The sequence below is a fragment of the Branchiostoma lanceolatum genome, chromosome 5, assembly GCF_035083965.1.
Source record: "Branchiostoma lanceolatum isolate klBraLanc5 chromosome 5, klBraLanc5.hap2, whole genome shotgun sequence".
Lineage (NCBI taxonomy): Eukaryota > Metazoa > Chordata > Leptocardii > Amphioxiformes > Branchiostomatidae > Branchiostoma > Branchiostoma lanceolatum.
In genome coordinates, this window is record NC_089726.1 from 12,142,435 (window position 1) to 12,167,104 (window position 24,670).

At 40.7% G+C, this 24,670-nt stretch overlaps 1 protein-coding gene across 2 annotated transcripts; it reads right to left on the reverse strand.

The window, feature by feature from the left end:
* Positions 1-134: 134 nt before the first annotated feature.
* LOC136435172 (fibulin-1-like) lies at positions 135-24,193 on the reverse strand. Of its 2 annotated transcripts, XM_066428421.1 has the most exons (17): positions 23,936-24,193; positions 14,868-15,036; positions 14,268-14,364; positions 13,863-14,052; positions 13,276-13,398; positions 12,786-12,935; positions 12,321-12,458; positions 11,774-11,911; positions 11,306-11,375; positions 10,910-10,974; positions 10,374-10,502; positions 8,197-8,322; positions 7,446-7,700; positions 7,008-7,131; positions 1,915-2,071; positions 1,496-1,583; positions 135-1,264 (listed from the first exon to the last, which is right to left on the reverse strand). In XM_066428421.1, exons 1-17 carry the CDS (start codon positions 24,009-24,011, stop codon positions 1,104-1,106), a joined length of 2,256 nt encoding a protein of 751 aa, XP_066284518.1. In that variant the 5' UTR covers positions 24,012-24,193; the 3' UTR covers positions 135-1,103. The 2 variants fall into 2 exon arrangements, with proteins under 2 accessions (XP_066284518.1, XP_066284519.1); XM_066428422.1 differs by lacking the exons at positions 135-1,264; positions 1,496-1,583; positions 1,915-2,071 and adding an exon at positions 2,897-5,438 and having other exon boundaries at positions 23,936-24,192.
* Between the last annotated feature and the right edge of the window lie 477 nt (positions 24,194-24,670).

The window sequence follows — 24,670 nt, forward strand, 5'->3', positions numbered from 1 at the left end:
TTCGTGACTAAAACAAGGAAGGACAGTGGCAGACAGCTGACGAATGCAGGTTCCATTACATGCAGTGCCTCAACAGGGTGCCAGGTGACGCTTATGTACTGCTAATGATTCATTGTAAACTGGCTCACACAAAATGAAATTGCTGCATCAAAACTTTTATTATGTTAATGGTAATTAAACATCAAAACATCACTATTATCATGACTCAAAATACGTGGATCTTACAGTAATGTTACATATTTTGCATTGGTTGTGAGTGCATTCTAGTAAGTGCATTCGGCACTACTTAAAGGCTAACTTCTTTCTTGATTTCATTTCTTATGTACTGTACTTGTCTAAATCAAATGAAAACTTTGGGCAACTTTGCATATTATTTTTCATTATAATTACTTTCTTGGCCTTGCAAAAAGGAAGCAAATGACCCAAGGGCCTCATTTCTCAAAAACCTGATGTAAAGTTACATGTACAAGTTGCTGTCTCATGATGAACTTGGATCATAATCAACCTGTAAATCACAGCATTTGTAATAGCACCGATAGGTGCAAGGAAAGTACAATTTCAGTCGTCAACAGTAATGTGTGGGTTGTGGAGTTGACATGTTTCATATCTTAATCTGTACAGCACAAACATGCCAGTCCTAATTCAAGATGGACTACAGGAGAATAGGAACAACAGTCATTTAAAGTAACGTTACGTCAAGTCAAAAGTGTTTATTTCCGGCCAGAATTCAACACAAAAAGTATTAGTTATACAGAGTAATAGTGACTCAACTAAAAGATAAAATCTGAAAAAAATGAACAAGATTGTATCTACAACATTTGCTTGAACATCACTCAGTACCACTAATTAACTACAACTCTAGAAAGAGTAAGTTTCTAAACTTCAAGAATGTTTCCAACAGTTTGTAATCCACTCTGACATTCTATTTCATCTTACTGCATTTGTAAGAGGGCAATTCAATAAATCCTATGGTAATGTTCTCCTAGCATGATCCAAGAGCATTCAAAGAACATGCTTATTATTCTGAGAAAGATCTGCTACTTGTGCAAATATATCTGCCACAGTTGTACAGACATGGTCCTCCTCAGGTCACAGGTGGTTGTTTAGAAGTTGTACTTGGACACATACACGGTGATGTAGGCGATGCTGCGCCCAACCACCAGGTTTGCGTTGTTCAGCCTGTCCATGTCGAGACGGAGCGTCGTGGTGAAGGGTCCCTTCAGCTGGCGCACCAGCATCACCGTGCCTGTAAGAGCACCGCCATCTGAGAAAACGGAGTGTGAAGAACGCAGGGCATGAGTGGAATGGACAATGAAATGTTCTTCCAATGGATGACGTATGGAACTGAAGAAGGAATGGACAGCAAAGTTATGTACTAGGATATCTGTCAATCAAATTGAAGTAACGTTACATGCGTAAATGTGAAGCAAGGATTGCATGCTCAAATAGCTTCCTAAAACAACACTGCTCATACCAAGGACTTGCTCATACCCACCTCCAAGCGCCCTTTTAGTGACATTGAACCAGCGACCTCTGTTTCCCTCTGTAATGCGAAACCGCAACTTGGGGATATAGCCATACACCTGTAGGAATAGCACATTGAAAAATACATCAAATCATATCTTGGCAAAATCTACTTGCTATTCCTAAACATATCAAAAGAGAACAGTATGAATCAAGATTTCATTTTTTCTTTCCTCTGTGGAATACTGATCCCTGATGAGTCTTCTGTTAGTGTTAGGCACTAAATGCTGAAACCCACAATACCCAAAGGTAGCATTCTTGTACAATCAGATCAAAAACAACTGTGGATATTCTTTCAAAAGATGCAGCCGAATGTTTCCATCGCCAGAAATGCGCTGAACTGGCAAAGATTTGTCCCTTTGACTAGCTGGATGTTTTTGCTCCCCGTACCTGTGCCTTCATACTGATGAGGTCCACAGGTGTGACTAGGTTGGAGGGCAGGTCCAGATAGTTGTAGGAGATGGCTGTTGTCCGCTCCATGATGCAGTCGATGTCCAACACCTTACAGGGCCCCTTCACACAACGCTGCTCGTCCGCTGAACTGCCACTGGACAATACAGTCAAACATACATGTATCAGTAAGAAGAACATGTTGACTGAGACTAGGAAAAAGGATACAGGTCATGATTATTGATAAGGAATTAAATTTTTCGATAATTTACATGTACGGCTAGGGAGCAGAACACTTTAGCAACTTTTTGACAAACGATAACTTAAGTAAGTTGTCTCATGTTAATGACTTCAAATTTTCTAATTGCTCTCTACAAGGTTGTAACGTTATTGCTTTATACACAGGCACAATTCTATGATCTAATGTTACAATGTAACAATGTTGTCCTTGCTTACTGTTAGTTTTATCTTTTAATGTAGTATGATTTATCATTGTTACTACAAGAAACTCGTGTACTGCTGCTACTCACCTTGGTTGGCTTTCTTCCTTATGAAAACATACACTTTTCCCTAATTAAGTTTGGCTTGTAAATAATTTCCTAAGAAGATAATATTACTAATACTAGTATGTTTTTGTTTTCCATCATTTTCCCACTGTCTGACCATCAACAACACTTTAAAGAAGAAAACACTGAAATCCTATCATATGAAAATGTTATTTGCTACAAACTCAATGAACAGCTCTCATGATTTCACACTACATGGCCGTACATGTACTGTAAATGCATTGAAGTTTGCATGGTTTTCATTTTGTATTTGAAACAATAGAAGCGCTACAGTCATTGGTGAGCAAAAAGTTTCGAGATGGTTTTAAGTTTGCGCTGAAGACTTCACCGCAAAAACAGCGAACATAAAACCACTGCAAACATTGCTACATTTACAGTACTTTTCTAACGGTATGAAGTTGACAAATCTACAAGGATGACTTCCTGAAAGTAATCTTTAATGCTTTAAGCCAGCAAGTTACATGTAGATATCAGAAACATAGTCAAAGATACATGAACATACTGCAAGCTGTGACACATTTCTAAACATTATCCTTGGTACAAAAAGTCATGATCTTTTTTGGGGGTAGGACAGCCTCTTAAAAGCAGAGGAAAGGCTAAGGCTTGTTTTGGACATCTTTTAAGGCATTTCCATTAGGCTATTTTGTCAGGTTTTCTTTTTGTGTGGCAGCCAGATTAAAAACCCTAAAATAGACATCCAAAACAGGCCAGAGCCCAACCTCTGCTTGGAGAGTAGGCAGGACTCTTATACATACCATTTATACTGATGTGGCTTATCAAATGTATAGAGTAATATGCAACATTAAATACAAAAAGTTAATAATATAGAAAAAATAATACATATCAAAGAACAAAAATATTCAGAAATCTTGGAAAGCAAACCTTTCAACATACTAGTAACAGCATGATGACAGCAATTCAAACTAAATGTCAGGAAAGCAGCAAAATTAAAACTCTGTACCTTTGAACCCCAAACCCTGTGTACTACAAAACAGACAAATCCCCCATTTCTGGGAGGCATGGAGTAGATAAGAGGATTTGGAGTTTAAAGGTTTAAGAATGTTGCATTTTCTTGATCATGTTATGCTTGATAATTTCTGGCTTGGTTAAAGTTACTATTCAGAAACAAGGGACTTAGCAAACTCAAAGGGTTAAAATCCAAGTAGTACAAAGTGTAACTGTTACTACCTACATGTTTTGATTTGATGAGAAGCTGCCCATAACAGAAAAATTTAAAAGAGGAATGTTTCAATCTCAAAAATTGGCATATACTATTTTTATATTGTTTTGGTGACACGATTAACGAAAACAAGTATTTAGACATAATACATACCTCACAGAAATATCCCTACCCAATTTTCAAGGGAGACACTATGAACCGTCTAATAAAAAAACCATTAGGAAAGTTGACAATGATGAATTGACATGATACAGGACATATTTTGGTCACAATGGGCAGACTTCCCACACATTCTCCTGGTATAATTATTTCTTCATACTTGAAATAACCTATCATATTATGTAAATAAATCTGCAAAATAAGACATTGCATTTAGTTACATGTATTCATGGGTTGGACATGTCCTCAGACTTTAACACTCTTCATTTTTATCTTCCAATACATGAAGGTGGAGGAGTCTGTGGGGATTGAAGGTACATAGAAAAACAGGCAGATATAAAGAGGAGTTGGAAGGAAAAGGGATGACCGGCTGGGAACTGCCACATGTAACATTATGAGACAAGCACATAAGTGAAGAAGCTGACATGATGTTGACTACATATAACAAGATGGCTGTTACACTTCAATTTGTTTTGGCACAGTAAAAGAAAAAATAGCCTGGATCCCAGACCCCCAAACTCTATAGATATTTTAGAGTTTGGGGGTCTGGCATCCAGGCTAAAGAAAAAAAAAACTACATGTAATTACAGTAAAACTTGGAATATTGTAATATAGAAGATAAAGCTTTACATTCCCTGTAATACCCAATTTAAAGCCTGTACATGTGCCTAAAAAAGTAAGGAATTATGTCCTTCTTCCCCCAACCAGCCTGTACTAAATTTCATCTTTAAATCATCGTCATTTCGTTACACTTATTGGCTATTAACTGTCCTTTGCTTACCGTTGGCATACCTAAACATGCAGGGACATCTGCAATTCCATACAAAATCTTCAAACTTTCATCTTCCAGCAATTTAACATTACATGTATATCAAAAGCTCATACATATGACTACACCTGGGAGGACACATAGTTACCTATATCTGCAGGCCCAAATTTCTTCACGTAGATACTTGTCAGCTACATGTATTAGAATTACAAGTTTTGAATACTGTGCTATACTAGTAGTATTGGACTTCACAATCATATTACAATCATTACATGTGGGATATTTCTAAAAATTACTCTGTGTGATGCAAGGGAATGCATTCTCAAAAGCAATCAAATGTTGATCCAGAAATTGCCGTAAAATTTCTTCTGGTTAATTTCTTTGCTAAGCCAGTGTCCATTATAACTCTGAAACCTTAGTTTAAGCATGACATGTTTTGTATAGGCCCATATTTGAAGGACCTAATCTCATATAAACTACACCATGTCACTAGAAGGTGTATTTGGTGACATAGATGAAGATTCGAGCAACGTTTCGACTGCGGACTTCCGACTCCCGGAACATTTTCATCTCCAACTCCAGCTGGTGTTCCGCCGGGCCCGGGATCGAAGTCTCCATCTTGACGATGGCGCTGTATCTGTCCTCCTGCATCAGCGTGAAATAATCCCGCTCGTTCCCGGCCAGGGTAAACTCAAATCTGTCCTGCGGGTAGCGGAGAGCGGCACTCATTTTGAAGAGGTTTGCGGGCGTGCGAATGCCGCTGGGGAAGGTTAGGTAGTTGAAACTGATGGACGTTGGCTCGGCTTTGCACACCTCATCGTCATACGGACATGGGTTATGCTCACATCGGCTACGTGGGGGAGCAGACAAGGAAATCTACGTGAGTGCATGAAACATGCAGGTGACGTGACAACCTACAAATGTAGAAAATACACATGTCGAATGAAACATGCAAAAAACATAAGCTATGAATAAGGTGGCTGTGTCTATCATAAGCTAATATACATCTCTGTGAAGACGTATATTAGAAATGACAACTGTGATGAAACTATATTTTGGCAACACTACAATGCAATAGTTATGGTGCTGAAGAAATACCTAAGATTTTATGATCGAACTATAAATATTCCAATGACTTGATGTATAAGAGTCTGGTAAGACTCTACACAAAAAGTAGATCATCTTTTGTAGACAACTTTGACACATAGATTTTGGCTCAAACCAACAGCCTTAAAGCTTTACCATTCAAAACAATGATTGGGTTGTAGAAACTTGGTTGCAAAATGTTGGTTGGTTAAGAATACATGGTCATGTCATACATGCATTTTGGTTGAGATCTGACAACAGCAAGTGGAATGTGTTTGCTGACCAGGTAGAATGTTGCAGTCAGAAATGTTTGTGCTGCCATAAACAAAGACCTACTGTAACAGCTACATGTACCTTGCTCTACAAATTCCTGCAGTGATCTACTAGCTGTGGTTTCTGTGATCATGCAGACCTACATGTATGATATGACTGAACTACACCACTATTCACTTGTGCCTAGTTACAGCAACAGCAGACCATGTACACGTAGCATTCTACCAGCCTTGCCTGTGCATGAGCACTGAGTGGATGTAGAAGGGTTCAACATAGTTGCTGTAAACCTAAACTTGCCATTGTAGAAATCTGACAGCTGCCTGTGTATGGACAAACCTGGTCTCCTTGTAGATTCCCAAACTACTAACATCTCACTGATAGGCCAGTTGTCAATAACAGGCATAGAGCTTTGGTATGGTACACATGTATATCATTGTACAGAAGATGTTATTTAGAGAAAGGACCTCCTTGTTCAGAATTATAAGGTCTCAAGCATGTCTAGTATAAACTACTAGTCAGGTTACAAGTGAGAGCGCAAGCTTACCATTATGACTGTAGTAACTTAGCAACACAACTGGTATTTTTTTTTTTTGTCATTGGGCTCAGAAATCTCTGATTCTGATTTCTTCTACTACATTTGTATTTCAATTTTATCTTACCCTGCATATAAACTGTGATAGACTTCTACTCAACTACCCAAAATAATAATTCCAGGGGGTGGACTACATTGTTAGCAAAAGTCAGAAGCTGTGCTTTCAACCATTTGTTACCTGGTAGATATATTTTTCAAACATAGTTAGAGATTAATTCAATTGATAATATTCAAGACAGTACTGATATTATATGGATGTACAGCAAGGACTAACTGCTGCCCCTTTCTTACCTCTAGATACATGTACATGTATAAACAAACTACATGACTTGTATGTATGTAGCAACTGAAGAAAGCAACTGTACAACTTATTCAGTTTCATCCACCTTTCTTCATCAACGTTTTTTTCCTACATTGTTTACAGGAGATTCACACAATAGAGGTAATGTTAATCTGAAAGGCACTTACGTGGGCGTGGTCTTTACATAGTTGTCAGGACAGGTGACATCATGGCATCGATATCCCCCACGGATGTTGAAGCACTCCTGCTGCTCAGTGCAGTTGTGCAAGCCTGTATCACACTCCTTCAGGTCTGCAATAACAGGACATTGAACTTGAACTTTACCTTTCTATACCCACCACATCTAAAGAATACACAGGAAAATTACAGTCGATGTCATGACTCATGAGAACATTATTTTCACGATTTGTGGCATACATGTGAGAAAGGTTGACCTATGAATTCTAGGCTTCTTGCCACTGGCACTTCAGCCTGCAACTGGCTATACATGTATGTATCAGTAGGTCTAAAAGCACAATTCAAAATCTTTCTTTGGTACAGTAGCAATTTCTCCTTGGACATGCAAATGAAACAGAATATTCATACCAAGTACAGTTGAACCTTACCAGCACATGAGCGGTCGTCCTGTAACAGCTCATACCCAGGTGGACACCTGCAGGTGTACGACCCGCGTGTGTTCACACATTCGTGCATGCACAGGGACCCCTGCCCCTGCCCGCTGTACAGGGCACACTCGTCCGTGTCCTCACACGTTCGACCGTCACTCGCCACGCGGTAACCACGGTTACAGGAGCACTGGAAGGATCCGTACACGTTGATGCATCGCTGCTCACACGGGTTGTTGTCACACTCATTTAAATCTATAAACATCAACAAACGAAATATAGTTATCATACTCTAATTATAAGGAAAAAAGTGTTCCTTCTATTCTGCCTTAAAAAGTCAAACTTTTAAGGTGGCTGGTTAATCTTGACTCTTGTAAGGAATTAGGACATATAAAGACCTTTTTTCTACAATCACGTTCAGTTGAGACTACTCAGTGCCTAATTTCAATCATACTTTAAACAGAACCAACAGCACATGTTCCAAAATGATTCTGGTATTACACTTAACAGGAATCTTCTCTTAGCTTGAACTTTATCATAGATCACTTTGGTTTAATGTCATGACATTGTGGTCAGGTTGGAAGGTACTGGCTAACTGTGAATTGTCATTTACACACTGTGAAACAAAATCTACTCACTTCCCACGCAAAATATCCCCTGCTCCTGACAGCCGAGTGATTTTTGTTACAATCATGCTCCAGACAGATATAATGTAGTACTGGGGGTTAAGAGTTTTATTCCATCAGCCTACCTTTGCAGTTTCTGTTGTCTCCTGCCAGTTCGAATCCCTCGCGACACTCGCACGTGTACGACCCCTCCGTGTTGATGCAGGACTGTGCACACACTCGCCCGGCAAACCGAATACACTCATCAATATCTGCAGTGGCACGGACAATAATCATGATTTAAAACTGCCATGTATACAGTAGTTTTCATAATCAGACTGCAGTAGGAAATAGCTTCAAGCAACGTAGAAGCTGCAAAGCAAGGAAAAAGTAGAATCATTAAAATTCAAGCTTATGTCAGACTTCAGAAGGAAATGTGGCACCATTTAAGCACATGAGACTGTACAACATTAATTTGTTAGACCTTTGACGCTAACAGTAAAGCAAACGGGTTAGAGGACTTGTGTGAGTGGTAAAACCAGAAATGTGTGCATGGAGTGTTGGAACAGGTGGAGCACGAGTAGGGCATATGGCACTAGGGCTGCATGGGTTTGAACAGTCTTGAGCCAACATATCAAAATCAGGAATAGTGTTTCAAATCAAAGCACCATAAGGACCCTATAAGTTCTTAAATGGAACAGACCTCATCACAGTCTGTGATGGCTAAAGGGATGTCCATGTTCAGTTAGCCAAGGCTTTGACATGGTATACATATGTATACATGTATACTGATAAGCAAATTGCAGAATACGTAATGTAATGTAATGTAGTTGACACACACATAACTCCAGCTTGCACCTTACATGGATCTTCTGCTCCTTTAATACTGACCTTACCACCATTTTGACCATATACCTCTAGCCTTTTGGTTCCATTTTTGCAGTGGTTGTGGAGTTAGACTACAGGCAGAAGTTTACATTATAGTTTATTACATTGGTCACTCTTGTAAACCGGGATTATTCCCATAATGTCAGGACAGTTGAAATTCAAGAATGTAACCCTGTTATGCATCATCTTTAGAGAGCACCTAAGTTAGCTTCCTAAGCTGTAGTTTCACACAACCTTCACTGAAGACTAAACAAATTAAAGGTTACTAAGTTAAAAAGGTCAGTTTGTATCCCAATGATGACCTCTCACATATCACTTTCCAAATGTTACGTACTGAGAGGTAAATGTTATGGGGCTGAATATGCAAATAGCTATGAAATTCTAATACTACTAAGTGTGGGAAACATACCATTCTGTTTCACATCACCTAACTTTCTAAAGATTTGAGGACACCAGGAAAGGATGACTTCACTAGTACAGTCTGTTAGCTATTTCTGTCCCAGTTAGTTTCTACAGAATATCTGTTGATGACTACCTTGCAGCTCTTACCCTCGCAGAGTTTGTTGGCAAGGTTTGCGACGAATCCTTTCCTGCACTGGCATCGGTACGTCCCAATATAGTTCTGGCACAGGGAGTGGGGGGGACAGAGCCCCAGTCTACACTCATCCGCATCTGGGGTGCAAATGGGGGGCTGCAAGGCTCAACGCAGCGCAAGGCACCCACTCCTCATGAGTGGGCACCTTGCTCTGGGCTCGTCACAGTACTGTCGCTTAAGTGTTCGTTGCTTGGGAGCATTTGTTCTGTGTTTTTAACACTCAAAAGGCCAGCTCAGATATGAAGCATCACCTACGTACTGTTCCTTTTCCCTCCATCCTTTTATTTCCAGTGTTATGCTATTGCTCAGTGTTTTGCCTGTTTAGCTTGCATGAAAGCCCCGAGTAAATCCACAGTGTACAAGTGTGTCAGACTGTTGTAACGGAACAGCAAACAAAGAAACAGGTCAATTAATAACTGTTACACATTCACAGAAGGTGTCAGCAGGGGTACATGTAGATGTAAGAGTTAGGCTTTCTACATCCTTCACAGATTAAAGGACCTGCAAGGGTTACATGTGAGCTTTAATGTTCAAGGGGAAACATGGCTTTACACACAGTAGGAAAACCAAGGGTCACATGGCAATGCAAAACAGAACAAAGATAAAAATCATACATAATCCTATATTATAACTTACTATAACTTAATCAAAACATTATGCAGAATATACACATTCAACATTATACACAGAATGGCATTTTCATTTACCTCACATTCTTCTTGGTTTGCATAATCCTAAACAGACTGTTCAAGTTCAAAATTGGTAGTGGCAGAGCATCTCTTCATGCATGTAGCAGAATAGAGAAGAAGCAAACATAGACTCTGAGATGTCATCAGTTACCTTGGCAGGTTCTTGTGGACTGGTCAGCTGTGTAGCCAGAAGGACACTGACATATGTAGGACCCTCTGTTGTTCTTACACTCGGACAGGCCCTGGCAGTCATGGGTTCCTCGTGCACACTCATCAATGTCTACACAACAATGGCAAAAGTCAGGCAGTGTCATGATACTGAAAACCCATACATTGTACCATGTACAATTGCTGAGCAATTAAGTTCATTCATTCATTTATTCATTGTAAATGTTGACATTTCTGCAGTGGTTTTATGTTTGCATTGACTTCTTCATTGCAAACGTAAAACCACTCTGAAAATGCTTTTTCTGTCTTCTTCCTGCCAACCACATTCTGCCGACCTCAAACTTAAAACCACACTGAACATTCCATTTTTTCCTGACTGTGAAATTAATACCAGCAAACTTAAAGGCAATTACCGTATTTCCCTTCTCTGTGCAAACCTGCTACAGGAAACCATAGAATGCTACTAGTACAATAAGGAGTGCAAGTAATCTAAGTTTTTGGTAATCAACAGCCACTCACCTTCACAATTACTCTCGTCTTCATTCAGCTCATAACCAGCTCCACATGTCACCAGACGCTGACATCTGCAGAAGGAAACACCAACACAAAAGTTGAACATGCAGGCCTGTGCAATGCCTCATCTATTTCAGTCAAGAAACAAGAAAGCAGACTTTTATGTTTTACATATGCATGTACTTCCAATAAAGCGAAACATAAAGCTAGTGGCTCAGTTATTCTCAATAAGCATGCAAATGTATGCAATCAACTACATGTATATGACATATAATATCATGTAATCAAATGACATCCACATGAGGTATCTTGCAATAACAAGAACCATATGACAGATATGCCACATCTACCTGTATTACATTAAATTTTACATACTACACTTCCATCTTGAAGTTCTCTCACCTGTAGGAGCCGACGGTGTTTATACACTTGGTGCCCCTCGGACAGCTGGATCCATCACATTCATTTATGTCTGAAAGGTCATGGTCAACCGTAAGTGTGGTCCTTAAAAATGTAGATACAAACAGAAAGTAGTATGCACTAAGGGACACAGTTGTCTTTAACCTCTTTGTTTTAGAATCAACAGCTACTGATATGATTAGAGGGGACAAAATCTATCATTGCCCTATATAAATGTATTGTGCGATATGACTGTTCATTGAATTGAGTTGTCTTTTTTATCTTTTCAACACTTTTTCTGATCATTTTGTACAGTATTTTTTGTTGCACAGTATTGTCCTAGTCTGTATAGACTAACTGACAGTAGTAAATGTATTCTAAAATATTGTCCTAGTCTGCATAGACTCAGTGACAGTAATAGAATAATGTATCTTAAAATATTATCAAGACCAACTGACTGTATAAACTGACCAACACAGTTGCCGGTCCTGTCGTAGTTGTAGCCCACCCCACACTGGACCCTGGGCACACAGCGGAAGGACCCGGGCTGGTTGGTGCATTCAAACCCTGCCTCACACTCGTCCACTCCAAGTTCACATTCATCCATATCTGGAAACGTTCAAGGGTTTGGTAGTTAACACAGATTGTGTAGTCACAGTCTTCAAGAAAATGCTTGCGAATAACTTTTGGGCTTTCTGTAATTAAAAACTAGCAGCTAAGTGTAGTTACGTGTGTGAATTTGGAAGATTGGTTGTATTCATCTTGTCATATCGCCTAAAAAGCGTTTTTCAATGTGCCCTGAAGGTTCCTGATTGACTATGGAGGGATCATCAGACCAAACCTCCCAGACAGTTAAACATTTGGCTGAAAGATCTGTAATACATGTAGCATTCAGTTGACACACTTGAAAAATAAAAGAACTACCTACATGACATCAGTCATTACATTTTGCTACTTCAATAAAAGGATTAGGATAATCATAACAGCCAATTGTTTGTTTCATGAGCTCTACACCTACCGACACATTCCCCTGCAGGGTTCATCTCGTAGCCTGTGCCGCAGCCTAAGATGCGTCGACAGGTGAAGGAGCCCATGGTGTTGAAGCACTCCTGCCCCTCCTGGCAGTCGTCCGTGTTGTACGCACACTCGTTCACATCTGGAACAAGAACCTCAGAGTCATACGTCCATGAAATATTTTTTGTGAATTTCTTGTTTTACTCACCAATTCTGTCTAATGCACTTTGGATCCAGGCCAAGCCTGCCACACCAATTTGGACCTGGGCCTGGCTGGTTACATGTACAGTATATCATGGGTGGTAGGCCGAAGAATTCTTGTTGGGAAGGACAACCGCAGCGCGGTGCATCATCTGACCAACCAGGGAAAAGCCCTGGTCGGAGTGATCTCCCGTCCTCCATTGCGAGTGCTAAGCTAGCCCTATCTTTCAAGTCTCTTAAAACGCAACTTTCATCAACTTATACACACCATCACAGGATAAACCATCTCTGTTGAGTTGGTAACCAAGGAGACAGGAACATTGGATCCCAGTCCCCGTCCCCAAACAGCTCTGCTCACAGGGGGAGTTTTCACACTGGGAGTCATCACTGGACTGCCCGGGACCGCTAGTGCTGGTGTCTGCAATTCAAGACAAGGCATTATGGGCAAGGGAGAAAATACTTGTAACTACTGTACTTGAACAAGACAGTGCTATACTTGTCCAGGTCAAATATTGCCATATACCTAAAGTTGCTCTTAAGGTGTTAAATGTATCATTTTAAGATACACTGTAGATCTTATCAAACCTGTAGGGACAAATAGAGACAAATACCATAGTCTTGACAATATCATTGGAAATCTAGGTATGAGCCTTCCTTGCCCTTCAAAGCTCTTTTCATGAGGAATCATCCATCAAACTTTTGTAATTGTAACTTTGTATACCATTATCGAAGAATAAAAAGGTGCTGCTTATCATCACCTAATATGCAAGTCTTGTCATCCGCCTGTAGTCGGTAGCCCTCCCTGCAGCGGCACACATGTCCTGATGCCGTATTTATACAGATGTGCTCGCACAGCCGCCCTAAAAACCTCTCGCACATACCTGACGGACAGAATAAGAAATTGAAACATGAAGAAGGATAATGTTGCTGACACTTTCACAAGACTAAAGTGCCCTTACAGAGATTACATAGGCTGACAATTTCAAAATGTTAATCTATGAAAGGAGCGAAAAACTACTAAGATCAATAGAGCCCTATAACTGCATTTTTTTTCTAGTCAACATTTAGGACTAGGAGTTGCAGAAAAGTTTCCAGAAATGTTTCCAAAGATCCTTAACTAGAAAATAGTACAAGTCATGTAGTACTGAACAGTGGCTTTCATTCCATACATGGATACTGATATAACTTAATATTGACAAATAAGAATCTAAAACCTTAATTATACTCAATAAGAGAATCCCTAATAAAACATGATTTCTGTTGTAATCTCTTAACATGCTCTTTCATCAACTTATACAGATACAAAAAGAATACTGCAAAATGCCCTCTCCTAGTCCTAGAGTACCTGATGGTTGCAGGGGTGCAGAGGTGGCAGTAGGTGGCCTGTTGGTGGCAACGATTTTCCCATTCAGACAGCAGTCCTTGTACGCCTCGGCACAGTACGACCCCAGGTTGAGCGACTTGACGGAGGAGATGTCACAGCGCAGCAGCTGGCGATGAGCCACCAGGCCCAACTGGCAACACTCACAGCATTTCTAGCCAACAGAAATACAGAACATAGGTTAACACCTTGTCTTTTCTGTCAAGCAGCAGTACATGCTAAAGTCATTAGGGGCTAGATCCTCCCTCCAGTGAGCTATAGATCATGATACATCCATAGTACATAAGGGTCCATAGTGTAACTGCAAAATAAATAACCAAAAAAATCACATGTTTATCTGGGACACAATATTTCATGTGCTTCAGTTACCTTGTACTCTTTTCCTTGGCATTCGTCAAACGAGAAGCGTGTTTTGCAGACTCCACCAGACCGTCCGTGCATGATGCCATCATAGCACTCTTGGGACCTGTACATGCACGATGTATGTAGGGAAAGGGTCATGCAAGGGGAAAGGAAAGTTTAAGGTGGTAGTCAAAAAAACTTTTCTTACCATCCAACCCCTTAATTTCTATGTGCTACCAATAATCTTTTATACTTCACTTGAAAGTTCATCTGTGTTGGTAGAAGTCATTCTGTATCAAAGTTGAACTGTAATTGCCAACACAAAAAATTGGGCTTAACCCAAATTTTGGACTGATCAACTAAAGGAATAAGCAACTTTGTTCAACTTTACAGTTTGACTACCATTCATAAAAGTTATTCATGGCAAACTGTACATGTATGGATCAGCTGCTCCGAGGTGTATTCATCATATACTGGTCCATATCAGCCATGGTGTGTGTAGAGTTGGGAATACTGCAGTTCATTAATACCCTTTCTGTTTCATTCAATCTATATGAACTTCTCAAGTTGGTACATTGCATGCCAAAATAATGTGGGAAAGCTCATCCTCCTCATGCTTCAACCCACCTTCTCTCCCGATGGCAGCACACCCTGGCCGTGATGCGGCAGTTCTCGATGTCCTCTGATTGGACGTTGATCAGTCCGTAGGGGAGGTTGGCACAGTCCTGATCGGGGTTCTGCTTGGCCAGCTCAGACCCCCTTGTACAGCATTCTGACATGGAGGCCAAGAACTGGGCTGGGGGAAGAAAAATAACGCCATTAACACCAAACTGAGGCAAAATTGTGACTTAAAACTGTACACTTGTGTCTCAGAGAGATGTGTCCATTAGAAGCTGACAAAATTTTTTATTTCATAATCCAACAACTTTTGATAATATGTACTTGATTGGCTTGGGAAGGATTGCGTTGCCTTTGTTAGCTCAATTCATTGTACATTGTGCTTGGTTAGGAGTCCTGTAGACCCCTCAGATGATGGCTTGCGACTGGTAAACTTCATCATTCATGAGCTCAAAAGTCTATCATAAATAACAAATCGCACTCGAACTAGCCTAACTTGGTCTATTTGTTGTGACTAAATGTTTGAGCCAGAGTTAACAGATTTAAACTTGACATTTATGCTGGTAGTTGCAATTAAGTTCCCAACTCTATTGGATGTAAGAAAAACTTTTCTAGAGTGGGGAAAAGGAAAGACACAGCCACACAGCTAACGTTGGGTAACATGAATTCGCGGGGTACTTAAATTCGCGATTTTTCGAAAACGGCGTATTTAGGGATATGTGCTACATGCAAAATCAGTTATAACGCCAGCAATGCAAAGCAGATAGACTAACGTATTCAGAACACTGGCTGAAAAGCTTCGATAACCATGCATTAGAAGTTGGCGACGTCAAAAACTCTCCGTCCCTTATTGACAGAGTCTGGGGGCTTCGTGGGAGAATCACCCAGCACGGTTGTTCGCTGGTTTATAAGACAAATGTCACATCTCCTGCCTGCTAAACACAATTATTTATAAGACAACTTATTACAATCTCTTTTGCTAACCTGCAACTGGATTCTAAGTGTGATCAATCATCAAAACTCCTCTCTGTTGCTACAACCTACGGCACGTTTTTTTTCCCGCCGCCATATTGTTAACCAGAATCCTGTTGTCAAGCAGACGACAAAGGTTTGTGAGGAACACTTTTTTGTCTAAATGCTGCGTGTGATAGTGGACTGAGGAAGATATTTTCCTCAAAGTTTGCTCCTAACACAACAAGGAACACATGGACATAGTAGTATTACCATTGCTACGGCATCCAGCTAACTTTCCATGAATAATGTAACGTTACACGTTGCCCGATGATGACGATGGGCCGACTTTGAGTGAAGTTCTACCGACTCAACACACGGGTTGTTCCCGAACTGGCCTGATGTGTGCGGTACGGCCGTTTTTCGTGTATTTTTTTTACTTGGACATGTCTATATCCATAGCACTCTCCTCAAGCCAAGGATAGAACGAATAGCTGCTGTATAAAATGTGATTAGCGGTAAGATATTCAAGACGAATCTTCTCTCCCGAATTAATGTGCCCCCCTGTCCGACAGCACCTTTATTGTGCGTGCGGCGGACGGTAGTTTCAAGTTGAAATATTATGGTGTCAGCACGACTAGAGACAAAATCTACCATATATATGATTAGTGCAAAGATAGTACATGATACTGACAGAATTATAGAAAAAAAGGATGGTTTATTGTTCTGCTAGATTGATTTCAGTCAACCATTATCGGAAAAATCCCGAATTTATGTTACCCAACGTTACATTGAGAACGGGCTAGTAAAAGAAACTTATGTGTTGGCTATATCCACCCACTTATGTGCTGGGAATGGCATTTAAGAAATGGGGGTCATGATTTCCAAAATGTGGAGCAAGGTTAGGAGTCATTCCGTTGGGACAATTCATCAGCCATACTGCTGGGCACCACATGGTAAAATACAGCACAGTCATCACAAGGCCAAGGAGGGAGGGTCACCCTTACACCTGTTGCCCAGGCAACAAACATAAACACTCTTGCACAGGGCCAAATGAAGAGTGACAGGGATATGTTACAGATGCAGGTCTGCTGGTGTGGCACCCATAATTCATAACAAGAAATGATAGAATGAGATCTAGTGTTAGCCTCCGATGCCGGGCCAGCAATAAGAAAAAAAAATATAATAGTATAAAAACAATAACTTGAAAAAGAAAACAGCCGGGTTGAGTCTGCATCGGAGGCTAATCTAGTATCTTTTCTTTTCATACCACAGTTGGCAAAGAAGCAAACAACTTGAGCCTAAAAATGCATAGCACTATTTATCTCAGGTTGCGTTGAGATTCCAGTGCAGCTAGGTGTCTAACGTTGGGTAACCTAAATTCGGGATTTTTCCGATAATGGTTGACTGAAATCAATCTAGCAGAACAATAAACCATCCTTTTTTTCTATAATTCTGTCAGTATCATGTACTATCTTTGCACTAATAATATATATGGTAGATTTTGTCTCTAGTCGTGCTGACACCATAATATTTCAACTTGAAACTACCGTCCGCCGCACGCACAATGACAGTGTTGTCGGACAGGGGGGCACATTAATTCGGGAGAGAAGATTCGTCTTGAATATCTTACCGCTAATCACATTTTATACAGCAGCTATTCGTTCCATCCTTGGCTTGAGGAGAGTGCTATGGATATAGACGTGTCCAAGTAAAAAAAATACACGAAAAAACGGCCGTACCGCATACATCAGGCCAGTTCGGGAACAACCCGTGTGTTGAGTCGGTAGAACTTCACTCAAAGTCGGCCCATCGTCATCATCGGGCAACGTGTAACGTTACATTATTCATGGTAAGTTAGCTGGATGCCGTAGCAATGGTAATACTACTATGTCCATGTGTTCCTTGTTGTGTTAGGAGCAAACTTTGAGGAAAATATCTTCCTCAGTCCACTATCACACGCAGCATTTAGACAAAAAAGTGTTCCTCACAAACCTTTGCCGTCTGCTTGACAACAGGATTCTGGTTAACAATATGGCGGCGGGAAAATACACGTGCCGTAGGTTGTAGCAACAGAGAGGAGTTTTGATGATTGATCACACTTAGAGTCCAGTTGTAGGTTAGCAAAAGAGATTCTAATTAGTTGTCTTGTAAATAATTGTGTTTAGCAGGCAGGAGATGTGACATTTGTCTTATAAACCAGCGAACAACCGTGCAGTGTGAGTCTCCCACGAAGCCCCCAGACTCTGTCAATAAGGGACGGAGAGGTTTTGACGTCGCCAACTTCTAATGCATGGTTATCGAAGCTTTTCAGACAGTGTTCTGAATGCGTTAGTCTGTCAAGTTTGCATTTCTAGCGGTATTACTGATGTTGCATCTAGCACATATCCCTAAATACCCCGTTTTCGAAAAATCCCGACTTTAAGTACCCCACGAATTTAGGTTACCCAACGTTATATCAATGTCATGATAAACTGTCTACTGAATCTTCAATCAGAGGTACATGTATAAAGGCTGCCAATGTCCAGGCCTAAATACAAATGTCTAAAGCTTCCTTCGGGACAGTTAGGACAATACACTGGAATGAAAATGAAGTGAAAAAAGAAGGTAAGATAAGACTGAATGCACTTGATCGGGTTTTACAAAAATTTATACGGCTAGATGTGAGTGAAACCAAAGAGGCTTTTAACCTCTTTGGTTTCACTCACATCTAGCCTTAACCTCCTTGGTGAAACCTATTACATTTTCTGTATTATGTATGTATATATTATGAATTTTCTCTGCTACTACATATACCTTTTGTGTTTATTTTTGTCAGTGTTTGTCTAGCTACAGCTATCTGTGGTCTGTGTTAGAAATGAGGATACAAGTGCAGCTTGTTTTCCCATGCCTGCTAACACAACATGTCAGGAGCAGTGTTGGACAAGTTTCCTGACACAAGGTTCTGATAAAGAGCACAGGAAAACAGCCCAGGCTGTGTTTATAGTCTCCAACCACAACAAACTGGGGAAATCAGTAACAGAGATGGAAAGGTCAAGTTTCCCCTTCTACTGAGTGTTTGTCTGACTTTCTACTATCACGCACTTTGGCTGAGTAAGCATTGTTGAATTGCTGAGCAGAGAGTTCAGCCAAAGTGGACCAAAGGATTATGTCAAAAAGTATGCAATGCATCATGCATGCAATTGCTGGCCAAAAAAGTGCTGTGTGTAACAATGTACATGTATTATATGGTGTAACTGGGGAAGATGAGATATTTTAAGCATATCTTCTTTATAGCAACGTTTCACACTTATTTCTTCGTTGCGGTAAGTCCTGTGCAACTGTGACAAGACGGGGGCATGCCATTTGTTTAGCGGAGACATGAGTGGTTTGCTCGTGTCCACCAAATCTGGATCTCAAACAAGTCGGCAAAGTCAGTTAGCCACAGAGAATTTAAATGAGTTTGCTGAGGCAACATCACAGTGTACCTCCACACTTGTACTGGGCAGGCTGGAATCCTGTCTTGTTGGTTACTTCTCTCATGCATATAGAAGCACTTATCTGTGCCAAATGTGATAATCTTACACAATATCTCATATCTGAAATTGCCAGGAATTTTTGTTTGAAGACAAGCATATTTTGCCATAAAGCACCAGGGTTGTTAAATTATCAGCTATTTTCAAGTCATGAGTAAATTTAGGGTCTTGAAGGTCAAGAGAAATCAACAAGTAACATGAATCCCAACTTATGTATCAAATACTGAGCTTGCGGTTTTGCAGTTCTGTGTTTTGCTGTGGGAGTAAATACAACCTTTTAGACCATGTGTTTCCTTATGACTGTCTTTACCCACTGCCGCCTCACCCCCCTGCTATGTTTAACCTGACATTATCAGGTCATAATTGACATTTACACACCAGTGGATGTAACTTCTGCAAGGTGTACACTGGCTGGAAACTTTAAAGCTGGTAACATGACTAATGTGACAGGCTAGGGGTGCGGCCAGGCCAACATTTTAGTATTAGAATTGATGAGTTCAGGTGCCAGTTCAAGGCACAGATAATGTGAGCAACACAGTGGTGTCAAAGTACCAATTTGAAAGAATAAATGTAATGGGAGTCTGCATTACTCATATAGGACACTTGAAAATAAGGGACAATAAATGAATGCCCTTTGTTTGGCGAATAAAGATGGTGTTCCTTTTTTTTAAGTGATGTGAAGAAAACTTGCACTTTACAGTAAAGTTATTCCCAAGTTTTCAGATGGTCCTGTCACACACATTAAGTTCTCATAAGCTTTGCACAAGTTTAGAGCTTTAACAACCCAACAGTTCACATTTGCTTGGAGACAGCCCTCCCACCTCCACATATTTGTCTTCCATTTCCTGGTGAACTTCCAAGAAAAGGCAATGATGTGACCACAGGCGCCATCAGCTTTGAGCTTGGGGTTGCCACAGGATCTCGTTCCTTATATTATAAACAACTGTGCCCACAGGACCTACACAAGGCTTACTAGTATTACACAAGCCTTGAAACAAGTGTCATATCAGAATAATTTTTTTTTTTGGGGGGGGGACCTTTTGGAATCTGTAAAATCATGCATGCACCTTTTGGAATCTGTAAAATCATGCATGCACAGTGAAGTTACATTGTTTCAAGGGGAAATGCTCTTTCATGCTCTATCAAACCACACCAATATATTTTTAGGGTTCTCGGACGTTTTGAGGTGAAAACATAACCTAGCAAGAGGACATCATAAAAGCAGAGGGCAGGGAGGAAATCGTGAATATGACAGTATTCACTCCACAACACTGAGTGCAGCAAGAAATAAACCTGGTCCTCAGGCTTTGTTATCTCCATGAAAAATGGAGATATAGTTTTGGGTGCATCAGTGTGTTTTTGTGCGTGTTTGTGTTTCCGGACTATTGTAGTCAGCATAACTCAAGATCCTCTTGATGGATTATGATGATATTTGGTATGTGGGTAGGTGTTGGAAAGACGAAAGTCAAGTTCGATTTTGGGCCCCCTGGTATGTGACCTTGGTACTGTAGCAGAACTTCCATTTCTTGTGTCTTTTGACCTGAACGTGCTATGGTCTTGATTTTTTGGTAGTAGATAGCTTGTTATGTAAGAAAGAAGTGGTATAGGTTTGGGCCTCCTAGCAGCTTGCTCTGGAACTGCAGGGGTATTTTTGTCAAAATCTTCAGAGGCGAATAACTGAACAAAGGAACAATGGATTTCCAAGATATTTAGTATGCGGGTAGCTTATTTTCAGTATATTTTCCAGTGAAGCATATTTTCTTTTATAATCCGAGAACCAACAAATGAAATTGGTGAGGCCTTAGGATGGCTTGAGAGTGTGGAAGAATCATTTCTGGAACTTAAGGAGATAATGAAGTGTTGGTTAACATGCATTACAGTTCACACAAACTCCCAACATTTCGGATAGTCACAGATTGGAGCCCTTGGGGATGGTTGTTTTCATTTGCACTATCTCTAGTTGATAACACCCACACTTTATCAACCTCTCTTGCCACTTCCGCAATGATACTCACACAGCTGCCAGCTTACCTAACTGTGATACCACCGTAGAGCTTACAAAACAACACTTGATGCATTGCAGAACAAACCGTGAGAAGCAACAAAATGTACAAAACAAGTCCAAGATGTACCTTGTCCTAATCTCCTGGTTCCCTAAGCATCGGGCACACAGAACAGATAACTTGAAAGGCATTGCGATTTGCCTGTCTATATCTGCTTGGAGATTACCATGTCCCTATGTCTAACTTGTCCCCCCCCCCCCCCCCCCCAAAAAAAACGACCTGGAGGTCAAGGGAATAGGTAGGTAGGTAGGTATGTGATCTCATTCATGCACACAAAGTTTGAATTGGTGGTGGCATCATGAACATTACTGAAAGTCAATCTAAGTTTGTGGGGATTTGATTTCAGGTAGGAGGGGATAGGTGGCATTCTAAGGTCTTTTAAGTTCAGGATTGAAACAATACAGTAGTACAGTCATGACAGTAGTAAGGCAGAGAACATGTGTGGTGAGTTTGCAATGAGAGCTCACAGCCAAAACCTGCAAACATAAAACCAACAGGAGTATTTCTCTATTTATAGTCAGTTGTACATTATTGGGGACAGGTCTGAGGAGTTGCTCAACACATCCATTGATAGGAATAAAGGCTGTTAGGTTTCAAAATGTTGGAAAAGAAATCAACTCTGACTTTGGCAAACAGCAATCAAGCAAAATTTTTAGTTTTGGGGGGGTAAAATTTAGCCCTCTCCCTGTCAAGGCCAAGGCCAGTCAGATCTGGAGGACAAGTTTTAGAAGGGCAGACACACAGGAGACCTTGGACATTATTGGCTCAATCTCATGGTGACATCAAGTCTAGGGAAGCAGGAAGTTTAGGAAAGGCACTGTCTCCAAGCAGAAGTTGGTAGCAACAAAGTTAACGTTTTTCGACTGCCCTGTTGTCCTGAAAGGCAGCATGTCAACAACAAAATGGGGCATTTAAAATATGTTATGGAATTCCCTTCTAAAATCTCTAGCCCAGCAAATACACCTTAGACTGCCCCATCTGGTTTAGGCTGGTACAATCCAGTTGAATATACTCCCTTGACATAGCCCTGGCACCAATGTCATGTTATTGACACTGACAAGAGCATTAACCAGGAATGTATAACTATAATTGATTAAGCAGAGTTAAGTGATGCAAGTCGTGCCATCTTTCACCACATAGTTTTTAGGGTAGTTTGTGTAATTTCCCAGTGGACACTGTTGGAAGCAGAACACAGAAGTAGTACCAGATATGTTATGACAGAGGATTCCTGTTATGAGCTGGCTGGTCAGGAGCTGAAACACATTGTCCTTGTAAAACTAAAACTAGTTTGAAATCTTCCTCTGGCAGTGGGTAAGAACAAGTTCTAGTTAGAAAGACTAAAACAACCTTTACAGTTTACCAGCCTGGCATCCACCGTAGCCTGGCTCCAGTCTGCTCCTACTGCCAAATAGTCTGGCATTGGTGGATAGAACAATTGGTATTCAGATATTTGCATAGAACATATTCCAGAGCTCTGATCAGCTCGAAATATTTTTCAGAAGCAGTGTAACTGGGATCAAACTTCCGAATGACTGTTCGGACCATGCAATTCCTCTGTGTCTGAGTCAAGAGCCAATCAGAGCATTGGCATATATTTTACGCAAATATTCAAGTCTCAATAGTTTCTCTGTCAACCAGTGACAGACTATTTTGCGGGGAAACAATCAGAGGTGCTGACCAAGACTTCCTCTTATAAGACGTTGTAATAAAGGGAAGAAAGCAGTTTACAGCACTTACCTCCTATGTGTTTGATGTGCTATTACTAATGTTATCAGCCACCCGTGTAAACATCTTATATGGATATACTATTGCTCCTGAAACTTTCAAGAATGTTAACTTAGTTCTGTAAGTCTGTACACACATTGTTTAGGGTCCTTTATATTACAACACAAAGACCTCCGTTACATCACAAAACCAGAGTGCCTCTTCTTGCCAAAAGAAGCGTGTCAACAATCAAAAAAGGCACAAAATGTTTTCATAGCACTGGTGGCAACACAACAATGTCAAGTTGGTGTTTTGACATTAAAAAATAGATCTCCTAATGCATTTTTAATAGCCCATTTCAGGTGCTCCTTATGTTCATTTTTTGGTGACAAGTAATATTTACAAAGACATCACTCCTTGACAAGACCAGCTCCTCTGATTACACCCCCTGTTGTGATATCAATACAAGCTGACAGCTTTAAATAAGAGGCATGAAAAGTCTACTTCAGCCTATACACAAGTCCTGCTTCTAATACATAGCATCCAGTGGTATGTGTATTGGAACTACACAGTTATGAAATAAAGATGTTTAACCACATTTTGCTAAATTGTCTGTTACAGTATGGCAGTAGCTAGATCCTTGAATTCCTTGCCTTTGGGCATTTTAGGTGTACGATAGAAATTGTCTAAGGAATTCCTTGGCAACTGCTTGAAGGAGTGGAGTTGGCTTTGGACTTGCAACATGCAGGACCAAGTCCAAAAGGGCACAAACTTGAAGAATGAAGACTCATGTGGCAGTCCAACGAGAAGGGGACAATGAGAAAGACAGGAGTGAGGTACTTACCAGAGCAGCCACTCAGCCATCTTCCCAGCAAACACAGCGTTGTCGCCAGAAGCACACAGTCGCCAAACGTCTTCATCCTGGTTCGCGGCTTACTCCCAAGGATAGTCCTGGCTAATTCCGAGGAGGGGGAAGGTTGGCCTGTGGCAAGTCAATCTGGACTGCAAGCAGATCTGGCGCAGAGGCAGCTGGTGGGTTTGGGCTGCTTCTCTAGCTGTCACCTCCAGGCACCATGTGGTTCTCCTCAGTCTGAAGGGCACACCACAAGGCTGCTAATTGGGTGCTGTAATTGGCTGTAGTCAGTGCCTGTTTACATAAACCCACCAAGCAGGGGTGATAGGGGTGATCTGGAAAACTGCCTTCTAATGCCCCAAAGCCCTTTAGAGGAGGTTGGGCAAGACTCTGGGCGGATTTCTGCACAAACAAGGAAGTTCAGACATTGCTGTGTATGCTACAGTTGAAATAGCAGATTGATCATTTTGGCAAAGAGAACAGGCCAGATTCAGGGGGGACAAACATTCAGCAAGTAAATGTACCCTTGTGTCAGGGTCTACAAGATCTACACTTGGGAGAATCTGGAAAAATGTATTAAAATATCCCTTTCACCATATTAGAATGGCATCATGAGAATTGAATCTGTTAATGGATATGAAGAATGATATCAAGTGTGTGATGGACCTTAGAGAGCATGTCTCATTATTTCTCATCTCCAGAAAGGAAGCTATGACTAGTATGAGG